The sequence below is a fragment of the Miniopterus schreibersii genome (assembly GCF_964146895.1).
Source record: "Miniopterus schreibersii genome assembly, chromosome: 8".
Taxonomy (NCBI): domain Eukaryota; kingdom Metazoa; phylum Chordata; class Mammalia; order Chiroptera; family Miniopteridae; genus Miniopterus; species Miniopterus schreibersii.
Window position 1 is genome coordinate 77,522,694 of NC_138109.1, and position 18,772 is coordinate 77,541,465.

Sequence of the window (18,772 nt, forward strand, 5' to 3'; positions counted from 1 at the left end):
GGCCAGTCACAAACAGCGTCTGAAATTGGTCTACACCAGAGACCATCCGAAAACACTGGGAGTCCTAGTAGATCTACCCAATACATAGAAACAAACCCAAATAAGCAGCCAAAATGGGGAGACAAAAAAAAAAGCCCCAAATGAAAGAACAAGAGAATTCTCCAAAAGAAGGGATAAATGAAATGGCGATAAGCAGTCTATCAGATAGAGAGTTCAGAACACTGATCATAAGGATACTCAACAGCATGAGAAAAGATATAGAAACTATGAAGGAAATTAAGAATGACATAGCAGAAGTAAATAATACAATGGAAGGGATAAGCAGCAGATTAGTGGAAGCTGAGGATCACATCAGTGAATTAGAAGACAGGGTAGAAAAAAGCACTCAATCAGAGATCCAAAAAAGAAAAAACAAAAATCAAGGGCAGCCTGGCCAGTGTGGCTCAGCAGTTGAGCATCGACCTATGACCCAGGAGATCATGGTTCAGTTTCCAATCAGGGCACATGCCCGGGTTGTGGGCTCTCAGTCTCCAGTGGGTGGTGTGCAGAAGGCATTCGATCAGTGACTTTCTCATCATTGATGTTTCTATCTCTCTCTCTCCCTCTCCCTTCCTCTCTCTGAAATCAATGAAGATACTTAAAAAAAAAAGAGGAAGGGAGCTTTGGGACAACATGAAATTAACAATATTTGCATTATAGCAATGCCAGAAAGGGAGGAGAATAAGCAAGGGATAGAGAATTTGTTTAAAGAAAAAAATGGCAGAAAACTTCCGTAATGTGGTGAAGGAAAAGTCACACAAGTTCAGGAGGCACAGAGAGTCCCAAGCAAGAAGAATGCAAAGAGGCCCACACCCAGACACATCATAATTAAAATGCCAAGAATTCAAGACAAAGAGAGAATCTTAAAGGCAGCAAGAGAAAAGCAATCTGTTACCTACAAAGGAGCTCCCATAAGGCTGTCAGCCTATTTCACGTCAGAAACTCTACAGGCCAGAAGGGAATGGTACTAAGTAGTCAAGGTAATGCAAAACAAGGATCTGAAACCAAGACTACTCTATCCAGCAAGGCTATCATTCAAAATAGATGGTGAATTAACGAGCTTCCCAGACCCAAAAAAACGCTAACGGAGTTTATCACCACCAAACCAGCATTGCAGGAAATGTTCAAGGGACTGCTATAATTAGAAGTAGAAATAGAAGCATTGCAAGAAATGTTAAAGGGACTGCTGTAATAAGAAGAAGAAATAGAGAAACATAGGCATAAAGAATTAAAAAGGCAATAAATAAGGACCTATCAATAATAACCTTAAGGACTTTAAGGGAGAGATGAGCAGCAATACAGTCATAGTCGTGGACATTAACACCCCACTGACTTCACTGGATAGATCTTCCAGACAAAAAGTCAACACAGAAACTGACTCTAAATGCCACACTAGATCAGATGGATTTGTCATTTACAAAACATTTTTCCCCAGAGGTGCAGAATGTACATTTCTCTCAAGTGCACATGGGTCATTCTCAAAGATAGACCACACATTAGGACACAAAACAAGTCTCTACAAGTTCAAGAAGATTGAAATCATATCAAAGAGATCACAATGTCATGAAATGAGAAATCAACTACAGTAAAAACACTCAAAAACATCCAGACACATGGAGGCTAAATAGCATGTTATTAAACAATGAATGGGTTACCAAAAAGATCAAGAAAGAAATCAAAAACTTCCTGGAAACAAATGAAAATGAACACACAACCCAAAATCGATGGGACACAGCAAAAGCAATCCTGAAAGGGAAGTTCATAGCACTACAGGCCTACGTCAAGCAGCAAGAAAATTTTTTAGTAAACTAACCCTACAACTTAAAGAATTAGAATGCTCCCCTGTGAAGCTGTCTGGACCAGGGCTTTTGTCTGCTGGGAGCTTTTTATTGCTGCTTCGATTTCATCAGTTGTTAGTCTATTCAGGTTTTCTGATTCTTCCTGATTCAGTTTTACATGATCTCACTCATATGTGGAGTCTAATAAACAAAATAGACTGAGGAACAAAATAGATCCAGAGACGTAGAAGCATCGAACAGTCTGATGAATGTAAGTGGGAAGGCAGGGGTGGGGGAGTGGGCGGGGAGAGATTAATCAAAGAACTTATATGCATATATGCATAACCCATGGACACAGACAATAGTGTGGTGAAGTCCTGGGGGGCAGGGTGGATGCAGGGTGGGAATCAATGGGGGTAAAAGGAGGGGATATCTGTTATACTTTGAACAATAAAGATAAATTTTTAAAAAATACAGTACAGGCAAAAAAAAAGTGAAAAGGTACTCAATATCATTAATCAAAGAAATGCAAATTAAAACCACAACAAGATATGTCACCCACTAACCTGGCTAAGATACTAAAACAGGCAATACCAGATATTGGTAATGATGTGGAACAACGTGAGCCCTTAGGCATTTCTGATATGAGAACACTTTGCAGTATTAGTTGGACACTTGTTAAAGAGTTATGCATCAGCTCAGTGACACACCCATGCACACTGGGCAGTTATTCAAGATAATTAAGGATATGTCTATTAAAAAAAACTTGTACCAAGAACAGTCATGGTAGCCAACTTCACAGAAGCCAAAACTGAAAACAACAAAATGTCCATCGATAGGTGGATAACAAGTTGTTGACTATTTGTACAATGGAATGCTACTCATCAATAAAAGGGAGTGGATAACTGATACAAGGCCATGGTGAATCTTCAAAACATGGATGAGCAAAAGAAGGCAGACACAGAAAGTACATATTGTATGATTCCATCTAGATAAAGTTCTGAAATAGGCAAAACTGTGGTGATTGAAGCCTGAGAGCCTCAGAAAGGTGTTGGGTAGTATGTCTTGAAAGGAGCTTAAGGAAACTTTCTGGGATGATGGCTGTTTTGGATTGTGATCACACAGGTATTTACAGTTGTCAAAAATAATCGAACTGAGTGTTTAAAACTGGTCATTTTATTGTATGTAAATTATACTTTAAAACAAATAAAAAGACCTTCAGTGGCTCTTCAAAGGAAGGATCTCCAAAGCCTCCTATGCTGTATCCTACCTGTCTCACCCTACATCAGCTCCCTGCCTCCGCACCCCCTGCTTTTTCTGCTCTGACATGGGGTACTTCTTTGAACCCATCTTAAACACCAGGGTTACCCCTCCACGGAACCTTTGCACGTGCTGTTCCCTCTGCATGAATGTTCTTCCCACACCTTTTTCCTAGCTAACCCTGCCTGTCCAGATCGCAGTTCAGTTGTTCCTGCCTTAGAAAAGTCCCTCCCCTACACTCCCTGACTGAACCGTACCCCTTTACATACACGCCTAGCACCATCCCGTGCCTCTCCTTTGTGTCGTAGCTGCATTGCTTACATTTATTTGTGTGTGTTAAAATCAATGTCTACTTTACTCGCTAATCTGTAAATTGGGCAAGAACCAGAGCTGGTTCACCAGTGTTTCCAGTGCTTGGCACAGAACCTGGAACATAGCAGATACTCACAGAATGAACGAATGGTGCGTTTGTTGGCTTTATTGACAGGAAACGGTGACTATTACTGCAGTGGGAATGACCTGACTAACTTCACCGATATTCCCCCTGGCGGAATAGAGGAGAAAGCCAAAGACAGCGCCGTCCTGCTGAGGTAAGCGGGCCATTCTCCGACCCCAGGGGCTCACCCGTATCCATCAAAGTGGTATCTAGTTGAGCAAAAGTGAAATAAATACTTCTTGCGTCAGTGTGACTGTGACGTTGAACAGGCATCTTTCTCCAGACTGCCTCTAGCGACAGGTAGGCTCTCATTCTGCCACTTTAACTTCTGTTACCTGTGCATCCGCTGCTCTACATGAGAAGTGACTGGAAAGCATAGAAGTAAACTACAGCAAATAAAGTAAATAAAATGCTCTCAGATTGAGGCAGAGGAATTTAGCAAATTATCATCCAGCCAAAGGAATGCATGACTTCCATGATTTCTGGTAATAGACGACTTCGAAGTAGTCTCAGAAAACACAGAGGATGCGAGGCTTCTGTCTTCTCTCTCGTTTATCCCCGCGGAGTCTCTGATTCCCTCTGAGCTGTGATATTGCCGCATATGCTCCATCGGCCGCCTTAATCTCCAAGTCTACAGCTGCTTTCCAGTCCTGGCCTAACTGCCCAGAACCCAAGATCTGAACCAAGTCAAAGTATAGGACTCACTCTGAGCTGCCGTCGAGTGCCATTCAGAGGGGTGGCCTGGGTGAATCTGGTGCAGAAAGAGGGAGGCACTGCGGGGTGACATGGAAACACCCAGCCTGCCAGCAGGGTTTGTTGTTTCAGTCCTGCTGTCTTGCCTATAGTTCTGTAATGCTGCTTTGGAACATCTAAACATGCTCTTTTATTACTATTTCTGCAGGAACTTTGTAGACGCTTTTATCGATTTTCCGAAGCCTCTGATCGTGATGGTAAATGGTCCAGCTGTGGGGATCTCCGTCACCATCCTCGGCCTGTTCGATGCTGTGTATGCCTCCGACAGGGTAGGTTAGCTCCCAGAAACTTAGGAAGTAATGCCAGTAAAAATGAGATCCTTTGAGCTCTCCTTTGTTGTTGCTAGGAGTAAACAGATTACATACTGTTTGTGGTTGAATGGACTAAATTTAAATTTTTCCCAAAGGATTAGTCTTACCAATTTGACTCACTTTATTTTGAATTTTTAAGTTGAATTTTTCTAAACACCAATATTGTTGTGAACATTGTCTCAACTCTTTGGGTTCTATATTTTAATCAAATTACACAACAGTGATTCAATTTTCATATTACTCTAAAATAGTCCGGAGACCTTGAAAGCTTGTTGGGAGAGGGGGTGGGGAGTAGCATCCTTGCAGGTTATACGAGTGGATTATTTGATACTTTTTCCCCTAAGTAAATGAGTTCTGGAATTTAGAATTCTAGAATACGAAGGTGATTTTCAAGCACTGTCTACTTTCACTCCTTCCTTTACAGATAAGAAAACTGAAGCTCAGAGAAGTTACTTGCCCAGAACAATTCAGCCTTGTGTTCACCATTGAACTATATAGATTTTAGTATCAATTCTTACTTCAATAGCAATATATGTCACAGTAGAAAATAAAATTTTGAAAAATACAAAGAAAAAAGTTAAAAATCATTTGTTACCTCACCACTCAGAGATAACTAGTGCTAATATTTGAGTTACTTAACTTACTAATTTAACCAGTCTGACTGCTGAAACCCTTGGCTGTTTCTAATTTTTGTCATTAAGCAGGATGTGATGAGCATTTATCTTAGAACTTTTACCCTAGAACTTCTTACTGTAGAACTAGTAACTACTTCTAGGGTTATCTGATTATTAGAGTGATGCTTGCTTATGTGATGGTAAGATTTGCTGATCTACAACCTGGTGGGAAACGTGGTTTTTACCACTGATGAGATTCCCACTTGTGTTTGGAGGTGTTTTCCCCACCGATAGACAGGACTGTATAATAGGGTCCTTAACTCTTTGGGTTGTCTTTTACTGGATTTTCCTTAACCAGTTGGGCATGTTGGCAGATCTAAGTCTTATTAATAATTTTCTTATAATGGAAGCCAGTGAAATTCTAGGAACTACACTGCCTAACCTTTATATGTGGAAGTTCCTGCTTGAAGGCAGAAATCAATAGTCTTTGGTTACATTCTTTATGTTAAGTGACCAATTAGTTGACCCGCTTTGAACAGGGCGGCATGAGGATACCTGCCTGAATTTGGGGGTCTCATTCCCCACTTCTCAGAGGGAAAATACCTTATTTGAATCTTGTCCTGATTCTCCCACTGTATTCAAAGTGACTGCCATATACATTATCCTTTTAAAGATTTCCGGGACTTCCATCTTATGATATAAATTGGAATTAAAATTGAAATTAGAGAGTATATGTGTGTGTGTGTGTGTGTGTGTGTGTGTGTGTATAGCGTCCCCAAAAAATGTATACACACTTTGAATAATTATAAAGACATTGTTTATTAAAATACATTTCATTTTCAAAATTGAGCTATCAGCTGTTTACATTTGGGGGGACACCCTGTATACGTATTTTTTAATATATACTTAATATAATAAATATAAATATAAACATATATATTTTTAATGCTAAGAGATTTGACCCAAAGTAAAATATTTAACAAATAATGACTACTGCTTAGAGTTCACCCAACTGAATTAAAATAGGTTTAATTTTAAATTAGAGAATGACACAGACGTAAGAACCAGTAGAGAGGAATTCTTTTTATAGGATTTATCATTACTAGCTTCATAAATAAATACCATATTAAACTTGGGTTAACATTTAACCCATATAGCCCGGCCAGGTGTGGCTCAGCGGTTGAGCATTGACCTAGGATCCAGGCGATCGGGGTTCAATTCCTGGTCAGGGCACATGCCCGGGTTGAACCCCAGTCATTCTCTAATTTAAAATTAAAACCTATTTTAATTCAGTCGGGGGCGTGCAGGAGGCAGCTGATCAGTGGCTATCTCATCATTGATGTTTCTATCTCTCTCTCTCCCTCTCCCTTCCTCTCTCTGGAATCAATAAAGATATATTTTTTAAAAAAAACAAAAAAAAATATTTAACCCATATAACCAAATTATTCTTTGTTATGGGTAATAGTTAATTCCTGTTTCTCTATCAGCAGATGGTACATTTTCTCTAGAGTTAATAAAAAGATTGAAATCATTGAAATAATAATTCTTTGAGTACTCAGCTGTGTACCAGGCGCGCTCTTGCTGCCCATCGTAATAGTCACTCGCTGCGCACCGCAGTCCTGTGAGGTAGGCGCTCATCCCCGTTTTGCGGGTGAGGACACCGTGGCACAAAGCAGTGAAGAAACTCGCAGTCACTGAGCATCTGACAGCAGAGCATCAGATTCAACCCCCACTGCACCTACAGACGAGCCAAAGGCTTCTCGATAATGCTTGTGAATAAGTTAAATGCTGCTCCTCGCCACTTTGTGTGCTCCTGAACGTGGCCCCTTAGTTATGGTTGTTGGGTTTTTAGTTTTTATTTTATTTATTTATTTATTTTCGGTTTTCTGCTATGTTTCTTAGGCTGTGACTTCTCGGTATGTTTTCTTGAATAAGCTTTCTTTTTGGAGGGGGAGAGGAGATAGAGAAGACATTAATAACTTTTATATTTTTATTATTTTGATTGATATGCTGCATACATTATATATTTACATCTAACAATAGTCATTCAATAAAAACACCATATCTGATAATAAGAAATGAAGCCTAAATATTCTGTTTACATATTGCCAATATTCATCAAGAAACACACAGAAATATTTCTGAAATATAAAAAAACTAAAAATGACTTATTTTAAACAACCAATATTGAAATAGTTTCTAGTATTTAAAGCCAATCAAAAAACCTCTGGGGCAAAATTTAGACAAATGACAGATTGAGAAAATAGTTTTTCAGCTCACATAATAAAGGCTAATCTCTCATATATTTTCTAAATACATCTAAAAAGTGATAGGTCACCAACTTAATATGAAAATGGGCAATGAAGGCACAAATAGTGCACAGAAAATAAAGTATAAATGGCTCTTAAAAACATACAAGAAGGACACCATTAAGAAAATGACTTGTGACCAGAATATATAAAGAACTCTTACAACTCAATAATAAAAAGATAAACAATCTAACTTAAAAATAGTGGGCAAAGTACTTGTAATAGCTACTTCACCAAAGAAGATATACAAATGACTAGTAAGTACCTGAAAAGACACACAACATTATTAATCATTAGGGAAACATAAATTGAAACCTACTAGAATGGTTAAAGTTAAAAAGACTGATAATAACCAGGTTTAGCAAGGCTGGGGAGCAATTCGAACCCACACACTGCTGGTGGGAAAGTTAAATGGCCCACCACCTAAAGTTAAACCTTACGTTTGCCACGCAACCCAGCAGTCCCACTCCATGAGAACTGAAAGCATGTTCCTGCAGAGACCTGTGCGCAGATGTTCATAACAACCTATTTGTAAGAGCCAAACTACTGTGAATGACACCCAGCGCTTCAGCTGATGACAGGATAAACAGATTACAACACATCCGTACCATGCGCAAACTGGTAACACACACAACACGGCAGCTCTCAAAATCCTTATGCTAAGGACAGAAGCCTACAAAAGGCTACACCGTGTATGATTCAGTTTATATCTTACTAGAAAAGTCAAAATTTTAGGGGCAGAAAGCAGATCAGAGGTTGTTTGGAAGTGAGAGGAATGGATGACTGCAGAGGGACACAGGGAACTTTTGGAGGTGATGGAAATATTCTGTATCTTGATTACAGTAGTGGCTATATAACTATACATTTATTAAAACTTACCAAACTGCATACATTAAAAATGAATTTTGTGTGTATATAACAATAATCCTAATTTTTTTAAAGTTTCTCAACTTTTGTGAGAATATAGACAAATAATTATTTTTTTAAATCGCATACAAAAATTACGTTCTTTTTCATTTTTTTCTCCAAATAGGCAACATTTCATACTCCTTTTAGTGACCTAGGCTTAAGTCCAGAAGGATGTTCCTCTTACACGTTTCCGAAGATAATGGGCCCGGCCAAGGTAACCTTTGGAAACCTTAGAGAGAAATTTTAATGACTCGTCTCTATTCCCAAAGTAATCCCAAACTCTCTTCTTTACCTCAATAATGCAACAAAAGAGAAGAAAGGCCTCTGCTCTTCAAGGCTTCAGAGTTTTCGGATGAAGAAGCGGGCTGTGGGAAATGTGTGGCGTGGGGAGCTGTCCCTTTCCGCCGGCTGCGGGGCCCCCCGTGGCCTCCCCCGTGCAGGGCGGGCCGCCTCCCCACCGATAAGCATCAGGCGCTGGCAGTGACCCAGCGACATCTCCACTTTCCGAATCGTGGGGAGTAGCCGCCCGGGGGAGGCCGTGGGGCTTCCCCACTTCCAGTCACAAGAGCCTTTTCATCAGCTGGTTTTCTCAGGGTCTTAAGGCTCCTGGAATGGTTGGTGGCTGCTCAGGCCTGTCCCTGCGTTTATGAAAAACAGTTGCCACGCTGTGCACATGGCTCCACAGGGGTCATGCCGCGCCAGAGACTGGGGCAGGGAGAGGCTCAGCAAATGTTCTTCAAGATCTGAAAGGGGAGGAACGGAGCCTATTTTCATTGCCGTTAGGGTTTTGTTACAGAGGTTTTAAGTCTCTTTGTTCTGTCCCATGCCCTCAATTGTTTTAGAGATCTTAACTTTGAAACGTTGGGTAGAACCAACCCTAAGGGCTAGAAGCATTTGGCTATGAAATAGTCTTACTTTCCTGGAAGAGAAATTGCAAGCGTAGAGAACGATATATCTCAGTGGCCTCAGTTTTGTTAGAAACTGAATATTAGTCTTACTTTCCTTCAGTCAAATGGAACTAACTCGAGTACCTGTGCAGGTAACAGAAACCCGTCAGAACTTGACCACTGGGTAGAATTTCCAGGGAAGGGAATCTTGAAAGTTAGGGATCCTAAAGGTTGGTTGGCATTTCTTAGGACCATGATTTTTTTTCTTTTTTTAATAATTGTGTATAGTGCATAGAGCAGAAAATCCTAGCTCCCATGGGTTATAAAATTAGCATCTGCTTCAGGTCATTTCTGCCCCAGGCTCCTCTCCAATGTACACACACAGCGGCAGCAACCCCTACAAACCGAGAGAGCCTAAGATGGTCTCAATACACAGTTTGCAAACCATTGCCTATTGATGTCATCAGTGTCTCCCTCTGAGAAATACCAGCAACCTCCAAAGACCATAAGTAAATTCCCCTATGTCTACTAAAAGCAACTAATTCTGAAGTTAACTGAGCCTTGTTTCATTAAGTTATTTTCTTACTCTTGCTTTTCATTTCAGGCAACAGAGATGCTTATTTTTGGGAAGAAGTTAACAGCAAGAGAAGCGTGTGCTCAAGGACTTGTTACTGAAGTTTTTCCTGATAGTACTTTTCAGAAAGAAGTCTGGACTAAGCTGAAAGCATATTCAAAGCTCCCCCCAAATGTTAGTATTTTTTTTACTTGTATGAACCATGGAAGTAATTTATTTACCCTAAGAAAATAAGCAAAAAAAAAAAACAAGACATATCATCTTGGTTGGCTTTAAGTTCATCTAAATTTGAGATTAAAAATTATCATCATAATGTTAGCCATACTGATTTTTATAAACTTATCAGATAGGTATTCCATTTCTGTGATCTGAAGACTGAGGGGCAATCCTTCTGGGCATAACTTTGAGAATGGTGGGCAGTGTTTGCCACATACTTTTAGTCTTGAATCTAGATGAGAAGCCAGATAAGAGAGGTTCCCTTTTAGGAGATTCTTAATGGAGCACTTTCATTTTCATGTGTGATAGCTAGTCACTGATAGACATTTTTGCTGCTCAAAATGCTATCCTGGGATCAGAAGCTGTAGTATCTGTCTCAGGTGATTTGTGTGCACATTAAAGTTTGAGAAGCACTGTCTCATATCATACATATATCTTGGTGTCCGACTGGATGAGTGGACAGTGGAGAAACAAGAATCAGAATTTTAGAATAATCCCACTCTATTAGAATACCTCCTAACCTTATTGTTGGTTTTTGTTTTTTTAGTCCATGAGAATTTCAAAACAAGTCATCAGAAGTATGGAGAAAGAAAAGCTACATGCTGTTAATGCTGAAGAAAGTAGTGTCCTCCAGAAAAGATGGGTCTCAGACGAATGCATAAATGCAGCCATGAACTTCTTATCCAAAAGAGCAAAACTGTGATGACTGATGCAGCAAAGTTAAGCATTTCAAAGGAGGGGATGTACTGTGATTTCTGATTTCCAATACTTGAACTAAATTAACTTCACTGTGCCTTTTTTTCACTGATGAATCATCATTTATGATCATTATATTCACTAAGAGCCCTAATTTTAAAAATTATGTAAAACAAGCTTTAGGAAGTTACATAGGTTTGCCCAGCTGGCATGGCTCAGTGGTAGGATCCAGGAGATAGCAGTTGGATTCCCGGTCAGGGCACATGCCAGGGTTGCAGGCTCGGTCCCCAGTCGGGGGCGTGCAGGAGGCAGCAGATGAATGACTCTCTCATCATTGATGTTTCTATCTTTCTCATTCCCTTCCACTCTCTGAAATCAATAAAGAGGTATTTTTGAAAAAAGGAGATGCTTAAAAAAATATTTACATAGGTTTGATGTTCAACTCCGAACTCCAGTGGAGCTTTGGACCACGTGGGGCCTCAGACCTCTCAACGCCTCTCCATGTGCCGGGCCTTAGCGACCCTGGCTGTTGCTCCCACCCTGCCCAGCAGCCAGTTGGTCATAGAATTTGATGACACCATGCTAGTGGTTCTGCTGGGGTAGTGCTGTCACCTAACAGTGTTTGGGAATGCTGGGGCATATTTTTGGTTGTCATGGGGATGTATTTAGTGCCCAGTACCAAAAGTTGGTAACACCCAGGACAGTGGTGCCCAATAAAGAATTTCACCCATCTTTGAGAAACGTGTTGAACCTGGCACTCTTAGCCTTCCACATCTAATTTTTATTCCCAAAATAGAATTACCCAAGTCAAAAGATGCATTTTTTAGAATTACAGCTATTATACAATTTGAATTTTGTTAGGTGTGTGGCATTTATCTTAAATCCCCACTTGTGGAAATGATTGCTTTCCCCGTAAGAATGCTGGTGGAAACTGAAGCAGCTACAGTTGCTCTCCTGCTACACTGATGCTACAATAATTTTTTTTTTTAATTATTGAGGTAGCAACAGTTCTGTACAATAGTCAAGTTAATTTAAAAGGTGCCCTATCCCTAACCATCTTTTTTTTTTTTTTTTTTTTTAGCAAAATTACAATTTAATATTTTACATAAACAATCAATGGGAAGAGGTGGGCAGTACATAGGGTGCTTATTTTGGATGCTCCGAAACTGTTGAGAGCTGTTTTGTAGCCAGTGGTTTTTAGTATGCAGCAGATTTGTTACACTTCAACACCAGCTGAGGGATTCAAAGTTGACTCCATAAAAATCAAGGAATTGGGGGAAAGGGGTTTTGGAGAGATCCAAAATGACTTCTATAGCACCACGACGTAGATAGCTTTATTGTCAGAGTTTTCATTGGAGTGGTAAGCGTTTCGTGAAAGATCATTTTAGAACTTACTCTGAGTCAACCATTGATACTTTAAAAAAAATTAATACACTAGACCTATTGCAGTCTTTTGAAATTAGCAGTCTCACCATATCACACACATAATAGAGCATAATTTTTCCATAACCAGGTACCTCTTGCTGCCTTTGAGTAAGACTTTTCCTGCTTCGATTTTAAGCGTTGCCAGAAAGAAGAGCCCGTTCTGTTCGTTAGCCTGTAGCGTATGTAGCCTGGCAGCTCTCGCAGCATCCCTGTGACGGGTCTGCCTGGAAACCGGGAGGGCTGGCTGCTTCCTCGGCTCCAGCGTGCGGTTTGCACTCCTGCCTGTGAGGAGCTTCCTGGCTTGTGATTGTTTACTTCAAACTAGTTTCACGAACCTACAGTAATTATCTGACATCCTGTTGCAATGTTATTTTGAGCAAATCCTATGCCAGCGTCGTGTGTAATGTCCGTGTAGAAGGTTAAGGTTTACTTTTGTGTGGTGAGATGACTCAGTTAGGGCTTCACGGCTGGGCTTTGGCATCCCCAGCACAGCGTCCACGGTGTGTTCAGAAGTCCAAGTTGGTGTCATGCGTTTCATTTGGATGTGAACCTTGCTTTCCTTTAAGGCTGCATTTTGCAATAGACATTTTTACAGTAAGAAAAAGAAGAACTTACGTATGTTTTTGGTGGTGGGGAGCCTTACATCTTTCAGCATGAATGGCTGTTGCCAGGAGCAGTGCAGCATCGTGCCGGGCGTCCCGCCTGGCAGAGCGCTCACGGCCTTGCAGGCCGACGCCAGGCTCTCAAACACCACTATCGCGCTTTGCCGGCCACAGGGCTTCACTGACTGAATTGGCCCAAACACGGACAGCCTCCGGATCACTGACTGAAGATCTTCAGTTGGTTGCATATTCCTTTTCAGCCATCTAGCAAGGGAGCAAATGGAAGCAGTATATTACCAGAAAATAAAAACCGTTTTCATTTTTTCTCCATAATTTAACAAACAGGCATGAAGGGAAAATTGCATTATTTCACTGGAAAGCAGTGTTCTAGATCAGTAATTTTTTCCTTATTTTTATACAGGGTGGAGTAAATGTAAGTTTACAGTTGTTCATATGGAAAATAAGACAATAATTAATAGTAATACAGAAATAAACTTTCACATACAACTGTAAACCTACTTTTGCCCCACCCTGAATAGCTTCATTCTTATTTAACTTGGTATTTTATAAAAGGCACACCTGCAAGCTGCTTTAACTGTCCTTGAAACTGTTTTGACTACGCCATATGTAGCAACTGAAAATGATGAGGGGATCATTTCAATGGCTGCAAAACTGGCATAAAATATTTTGCTCTTCTAAATATCTTCCTTCCTTTTTAACCTTCAAGCATCAGCATCCAGGTAGCCAACCCAACAAACCTTTAACCTTTTAATTTCAGTAATCCTAATCCAAAATGTTCACTCTTATAGAACATACATGAATTGTAATAACCATGTTTATTGAGTACTTACTGTCTGTTACTAGTGCTTAATGCCCATAATCACATTTTATTTTCAAAAAACAATGCCAAAAATTAAAAGTAGGTAATGTTGCTGCTACCATTTCACAAGTAGGGATCCAGAGGTGTAGAGATTTAAATACCTTTTCCAGGGTCAAACTTCCATAAGTGGCAGAGTTCCAGTTTCACTGTGTCACCATGAGCCAGTGACCACCTATCTCACTAATTTCAACCAAAATCTCTTGAAAAAAATATGAAATATTACTTGAGGATGCTGAAATTGAAAGCAGATGATTGTGGTGGGGCATCAGTACGGAGAATCATCTCACAGGAAAGCATCAGACTGCGGGGAATAGTAAATGATTGCTGAGATCTCTCCTGAGCATGTGGAGCAGTGTGGTAGTGGCCATAATGCGGCTGCTAAATAAAATCTGAGGTAAGGAAGAATGTCTTTCTAACTAAGAAAAGTATCCCGTAGGGGCCAAAGTGAGAGTGAGAGGAGAATCCCCTAGCAGAGAGAAAGAGACCTTCCCTAATTCTGTGTAGGAACCACACAAGGATCAGGTTTATGAATGGGACAGACTCAAAGCATTAAAGGCTTTGACAATTGAACTGGCATTTTAACCACCACCCACACAAGATCAAGCGAAAGCTTGTAGTATGACCCTGACCAGGTTGAAAACAAAGCATAACGTTCTCCAGGTCATCTCAACAGGAGCCAGGGGCCGTGCAACATAATATTTATAATGCCCATGACACAATCCAAAGTTATTTGACATACAAAGATATAATAATGTGAACACTCAGGTGACAAAAGACAACACATGTCAATCCTGTGTTGACCCATAACTGCTTCACAGTCAAGAACCACACACTTGAGGAAAGTAATGTCAGCATCATGGTGGAATAAGAAACTCCTTTGTATCTTCCCCTAAATTTACAAGTGGGACATCTATAATCCAACAGAAGCTCATTTGATCAACACACAAACATGCCTGAGAGGGCCACACATTAGTATATCTGCAGGCGGGTGCATTGGAGTGTGTAGGGGAGGCAAGATGGGGAGAGTGTGCAGCGGCAGGTCAGCAGCTGCTGGAGTGGCAGAGGAGGAGTCAGGGTCTGGACCTCAAACTGCAGCCTACACACTATGGCCCACCAGAGGGTAAGGGGCAGAAGCAACATCAGTGCCCAAGAAGCCACTGCCCCCACCACTGTGAGGAAAAGGTAGCAGCAATGAGAAACACTGAACAGCACAAAGGGCTGTAAGCCATTAGCAACAAGTCAGCACTGCTGCAGGCTCGTGAGCCTGGCTCGCTCTGTCCTCCACATCCCCCCCACCATGGAGGCAGTGCCCTGAGACCAAGGTGACCTGGACAAACCCACCACCCCCATCGCCTAGTAGTCAATTTCCACGACAAAGGAACCCCCCTCTAATCACAACAGAGATAAGAGAAAACAAAAATTTGCACTATAGTGTTACCTACTGGAAAACAAAAGAAAAACTTATAATTATCAACCTGCTGAATTGTTATGGTCAAAACACTAACTAAACAAGAGCCCAGTACTTCAAATGTGCCAGCAGAGGAACAATACATCAAGTAACATGGTAACCCAGAAAGAAAATGACAAGTCTCCAGAAACCAAGCTCAAAGTCACGAAAGACTGTGATTTAAATGACAGAGAATTCAAGATGGCAGTTTGAGGAAACTCAATGATATACAAAATAAATTCAGAAAGGTGAGTCAATGAACCCAGGAAGAAAATTAATGAACAAAAGAAATACCTTACCAAAGAGGTTGAAACTATAAAAAATAAATAAACAAACAAAAAAAACAGACAAATTCTGGAGCTGAAGAACTCAATAAATGAGATGAAAAGTGCATTGAAAGCACCAGAAACAGAGCAGACCGAGTGGAAGAGAGAATTAACAAGCTTGAAGACAGGAATCTAGGACTGACTCAGGTAGAAGGAGAGAACTGATTTGTTTTTAAATGAAAGAACTCTACAAGAACTATCTGACTCTGTTAGAAAAAAACAACGTATGGATAATGGGTATCCCCGAGAAGAAGAGAGGGAAAAGGGAATAGAGCATATTGGAAGAAATAATTGATGAGAACTTCCCAAACCTAGGGAAAGAGCTGGTTGTTCAAGCGCAAGAAACTAACAGACCACCTAATTATCTCAATGCAAAAATACCTTCTCAATGCAAAAACACATTATATTAAAACAATCAAAAGTTAATCTTTAAGAAAGAATTCTCAAGGCAGCCAGGGGGGAAAAGACAGTATCCTACAAAGGAAACCCCATCAGATGTATCAGTAGAAATCCAAGAGGAGTGGAGAGGGTGGAACGATATATTCAAAATATTGAAAGAGGGAAACCACCACCAAGAATAATATCCAGCAATCTATCCTTTAGATATGAAGGAGAAATAAAGGTTTTTCCAGACAAAGAAAAGCTGAGGGATCCTACTACCACAGTACTTGCATCACAAGAAATGTTGAAAGGAGCTCTTCTACCTGAACCACAAAGACAAAAATATACAAAATTTTGAGTAAGGTTACAGACAGAAGCAGGAAAAATGCAACTTTTTTTCAGAATAGGGTAATAAACAATTATAACATAATTTTAAAGAGAAAAAACATTAAAAATAACTATAGCTATCACAATTTGGTAACAAATGTATAACATAAAGAGATAATTTATGACAACAAAACATAAAAGAAGAAAAGAAAAAGGACTAAATGTGTACAGGCAAATGAAGATGAGATGCTCGCAAAGGAAAAGGACTATTTTGCCCGGCCGGCGTGGCTCAGCGGTTGAGCATCAACCTAGGATCCAGGAGATCGAGGTTCGATTCCCATTCAGGGCACATGCCCGGGTTGCAGGCTCGATCACCAGTAGGGGGCGTGCAGGAGGCAGCCAATCAATGACTCTCATCATTGATGTTTCTATCTCTCTCTCTCTCTCTCCTCTCTGAAATCAATAAAGATACATTTTAAAAAAGAAAAATGACCCCAGCCGGGCGTGGCTCAGCGGTTGAGCATTGACCTAAGATCCAGGAGATCACAGTTCAATTCTCGGTCAGGGCACATGCCCAAGTTGCAAGCTAGATTCCTAACCCAATCAATGATGACTCTCTCATCATTGATGTTTCAACTCTCTCTCCCTCCCTCTCTCTGAAATCAATAAAGATTTTTTTTTAATTTAAAAAATAAAAGAAAAAGGACTATTTTATCTTGAGGCATTTTATATAAATTACATGCTAACCATGAAACAAAAGTCCAGAGCTGAGACACAAAACATAAAAAAAGACATGGAGAAAAACAGCATAGAAAACCAACAAACTAAAATATCAGACACAAACACAATGGAAAGAAACAATGGAGATACAGAGCAACCAGAAAACAAAAGATAAAATGGCTGCAGTAAATCCTCGTATATCAATAATCCCCTAAATGTAAGTGGATTAAACTCACCAACCAAAAGGCACAGAGTAACTGGCTGGATTACAAAACAAGACCGAACTATATGCTGCCTTCAGGAAACACCTCAGCGCCAAAGGCAAACATAGGCTCAAAGTGAAGGGATGGAAGTTGATATTTCAAGCAAATGGTATCCACAGAAAAGTGGGTGAAGCCATACTTATATCAGACAAAATCAATTTCAAGACCAAAAAATGGTAAAAAGAGACAAAGATGGACTTTTTTAATGATAAAGGGGAAAATACATCAAGAAAACACAAAAGTTATTAATGTATGCACCCACTCAAAATATATACAGTAATAATTAAAAGACAGAAAGGGGGACATTAACTGTAATACAGTAATAGTAGGGAACTTTATTACCCCACTAACACCAGTGAATAAGTCTTCTAAAAAGAAGTCAGCAAGGAAAATCAGCCTTAAATGACACATTAGAACACATGGATTTAATAGATATTCCTAGATCTTTCCGCCCCAAAATGACAGAATACACATTCTTCTCAAGTGCACATGGAACATTCTCAAAGACAGAACATGTTGGGATGCACAACAAGTTTCAATAAATTCTGGAAAGTTGAAATCATTACCAAGCATATTCTCTGACCACAAGAGCATGAAACTAGAAATCATCTACAAGAAGAAAGCTGGAAAAATCACAGATATGTGGAAATTAAACAATATCTCACTGAGCAATTGGTCAAGGGAGAAATAAAAACATACATAGAGAGGTGTGGACAGGGTTCTCGGTTGGAGCATCATCCTGTACACCAAAAGGTTGTGGGTTTGATTATCAGTTGGGGCACATACCTAGGCTGAGGGTTCGATCCCTGGTTGAGGCATGTACAGAAGGCAACCAATCAATGTCTCTCTAACATCAATCTCTCTCTCTCTCTCTCTCTCTCTCGCTCTCTCTCGCTCTCTCTGTCTGTCTTCCCCTTTCTCTAAAATCAATACAAGCATATCCTCAGGTGAGGATTTTTAAAAAGATACATAGAGACAAATGAAAATAAAAATATCACATACCAAAATTTTGGAAATGCAGCATAAGCGATACTAAGAAGAAAATCTATAGCAATATAGGCCAACTTAAAAAAAAGAAAAATCTCAACAATCTAACATTACACCTTAAGGAACCAGAATAAGAAGGAAAAATGAAGTCTAAAGTCAGTAGAAAAAAAGAAAATAATAAAAAACAGAGAGGGAATGAATAGAGAATAAAAAGACAATTGAAAATATAATAAAATAAAGAGCTGGTTCTTTCAAAAGATAAACAAAATTGACAAATCTCTAGCTAGACTTACTAAGAAAAAAAGAGAGAAGATTCAAATAAAGAAAATCAGAAATGAAGGAGGGGAAGTTACAATGGATACCACAGAAGTACAAAGGATTTTACAGTAATAGTATGAATGTCTATATGCAACCAAATTGAACAGCCTAAAATAAATGAGCCATTCTTAAAAGCATACAAACCTTTCTACACTGAGTCAAGAAGAATTAGAAAACCTGAATAGACTGATCACTAGTAAGGAAATTGAAGCAGTAATCGTAAACCTTCCAAAAAACAAAAGTCCAGGACCTGGTAACTACACTGGTGAATTCTATCAACCATTCACAGAATATTCAATACCTGTCCTCCTCAA

The 18,772-nt window shown here is 39.8% G+C and overlaps 2 protein-coding genes across 10 annotated transcripts in view; one reads left to right on the plus strand and one right to left on the minus strand.

The window, feature by feature from the left end:
* ECI2 (enoyl-CoA delta isomerase 2) overlaps positions 1-13,140 on the plus strand; it is a 29,174-nt gene extending 16,034 nt beyond the window's left edge. For 8 of the 9 annotated variants that reach the window (XM_081146046.1, XM_081146047.1, XM_081146045.1 and 5 more), the window contains 5 exons: positions 3,565-3,667; positions 4,415-4,535; positions 8,534-8,623; positions 9,901-10,044; positions 10,634-12,803. In XM_081146046.1, the coding sequence (XP_081002172.1) occupies positions 3,565-3,667; positions 4,415-4,535; positions 8,534-8,623; positions 9,901-10,044; positions 10,634-10,789 (614 nt within the window). In that variant the 3' untranslated portion in view covers positions 10,790-12,803. Of the gene's footprint in view, positions 1-3,564; positions 3,668-4,414; positions 4,536-8,533; positions 8,624-9,900; positions 10,045-10,633 lie in introns of all 9 variants that reach the window. The other variant, XM_081146040.1, reaches the window with a different exon arrangement.
* LOC308561261 (testis expressed protein 56-like) overlaps positions 7,011-18,772 on the minus strand; it is a gene marked incomplete at its 5' end in the record, with an annotated part of 33,500 nt that continues 21,738 nt past the window's right edge. Inside the window, 2 exons of the mRNA XM_081146048.1 lie at positions 7,011-7,130; positions 12,851-13,073. Coding sequence (XP_081002174.1) covers positions 7,056-7,130; positions 12,851-13,073 — 298 coding nt within the window. The 3' untranslated portion in view covers positions 7,011-7,055. The remainder of the gene's footprint in view (positions 7,131-12,850; positions 13,074-18,772) is intronic.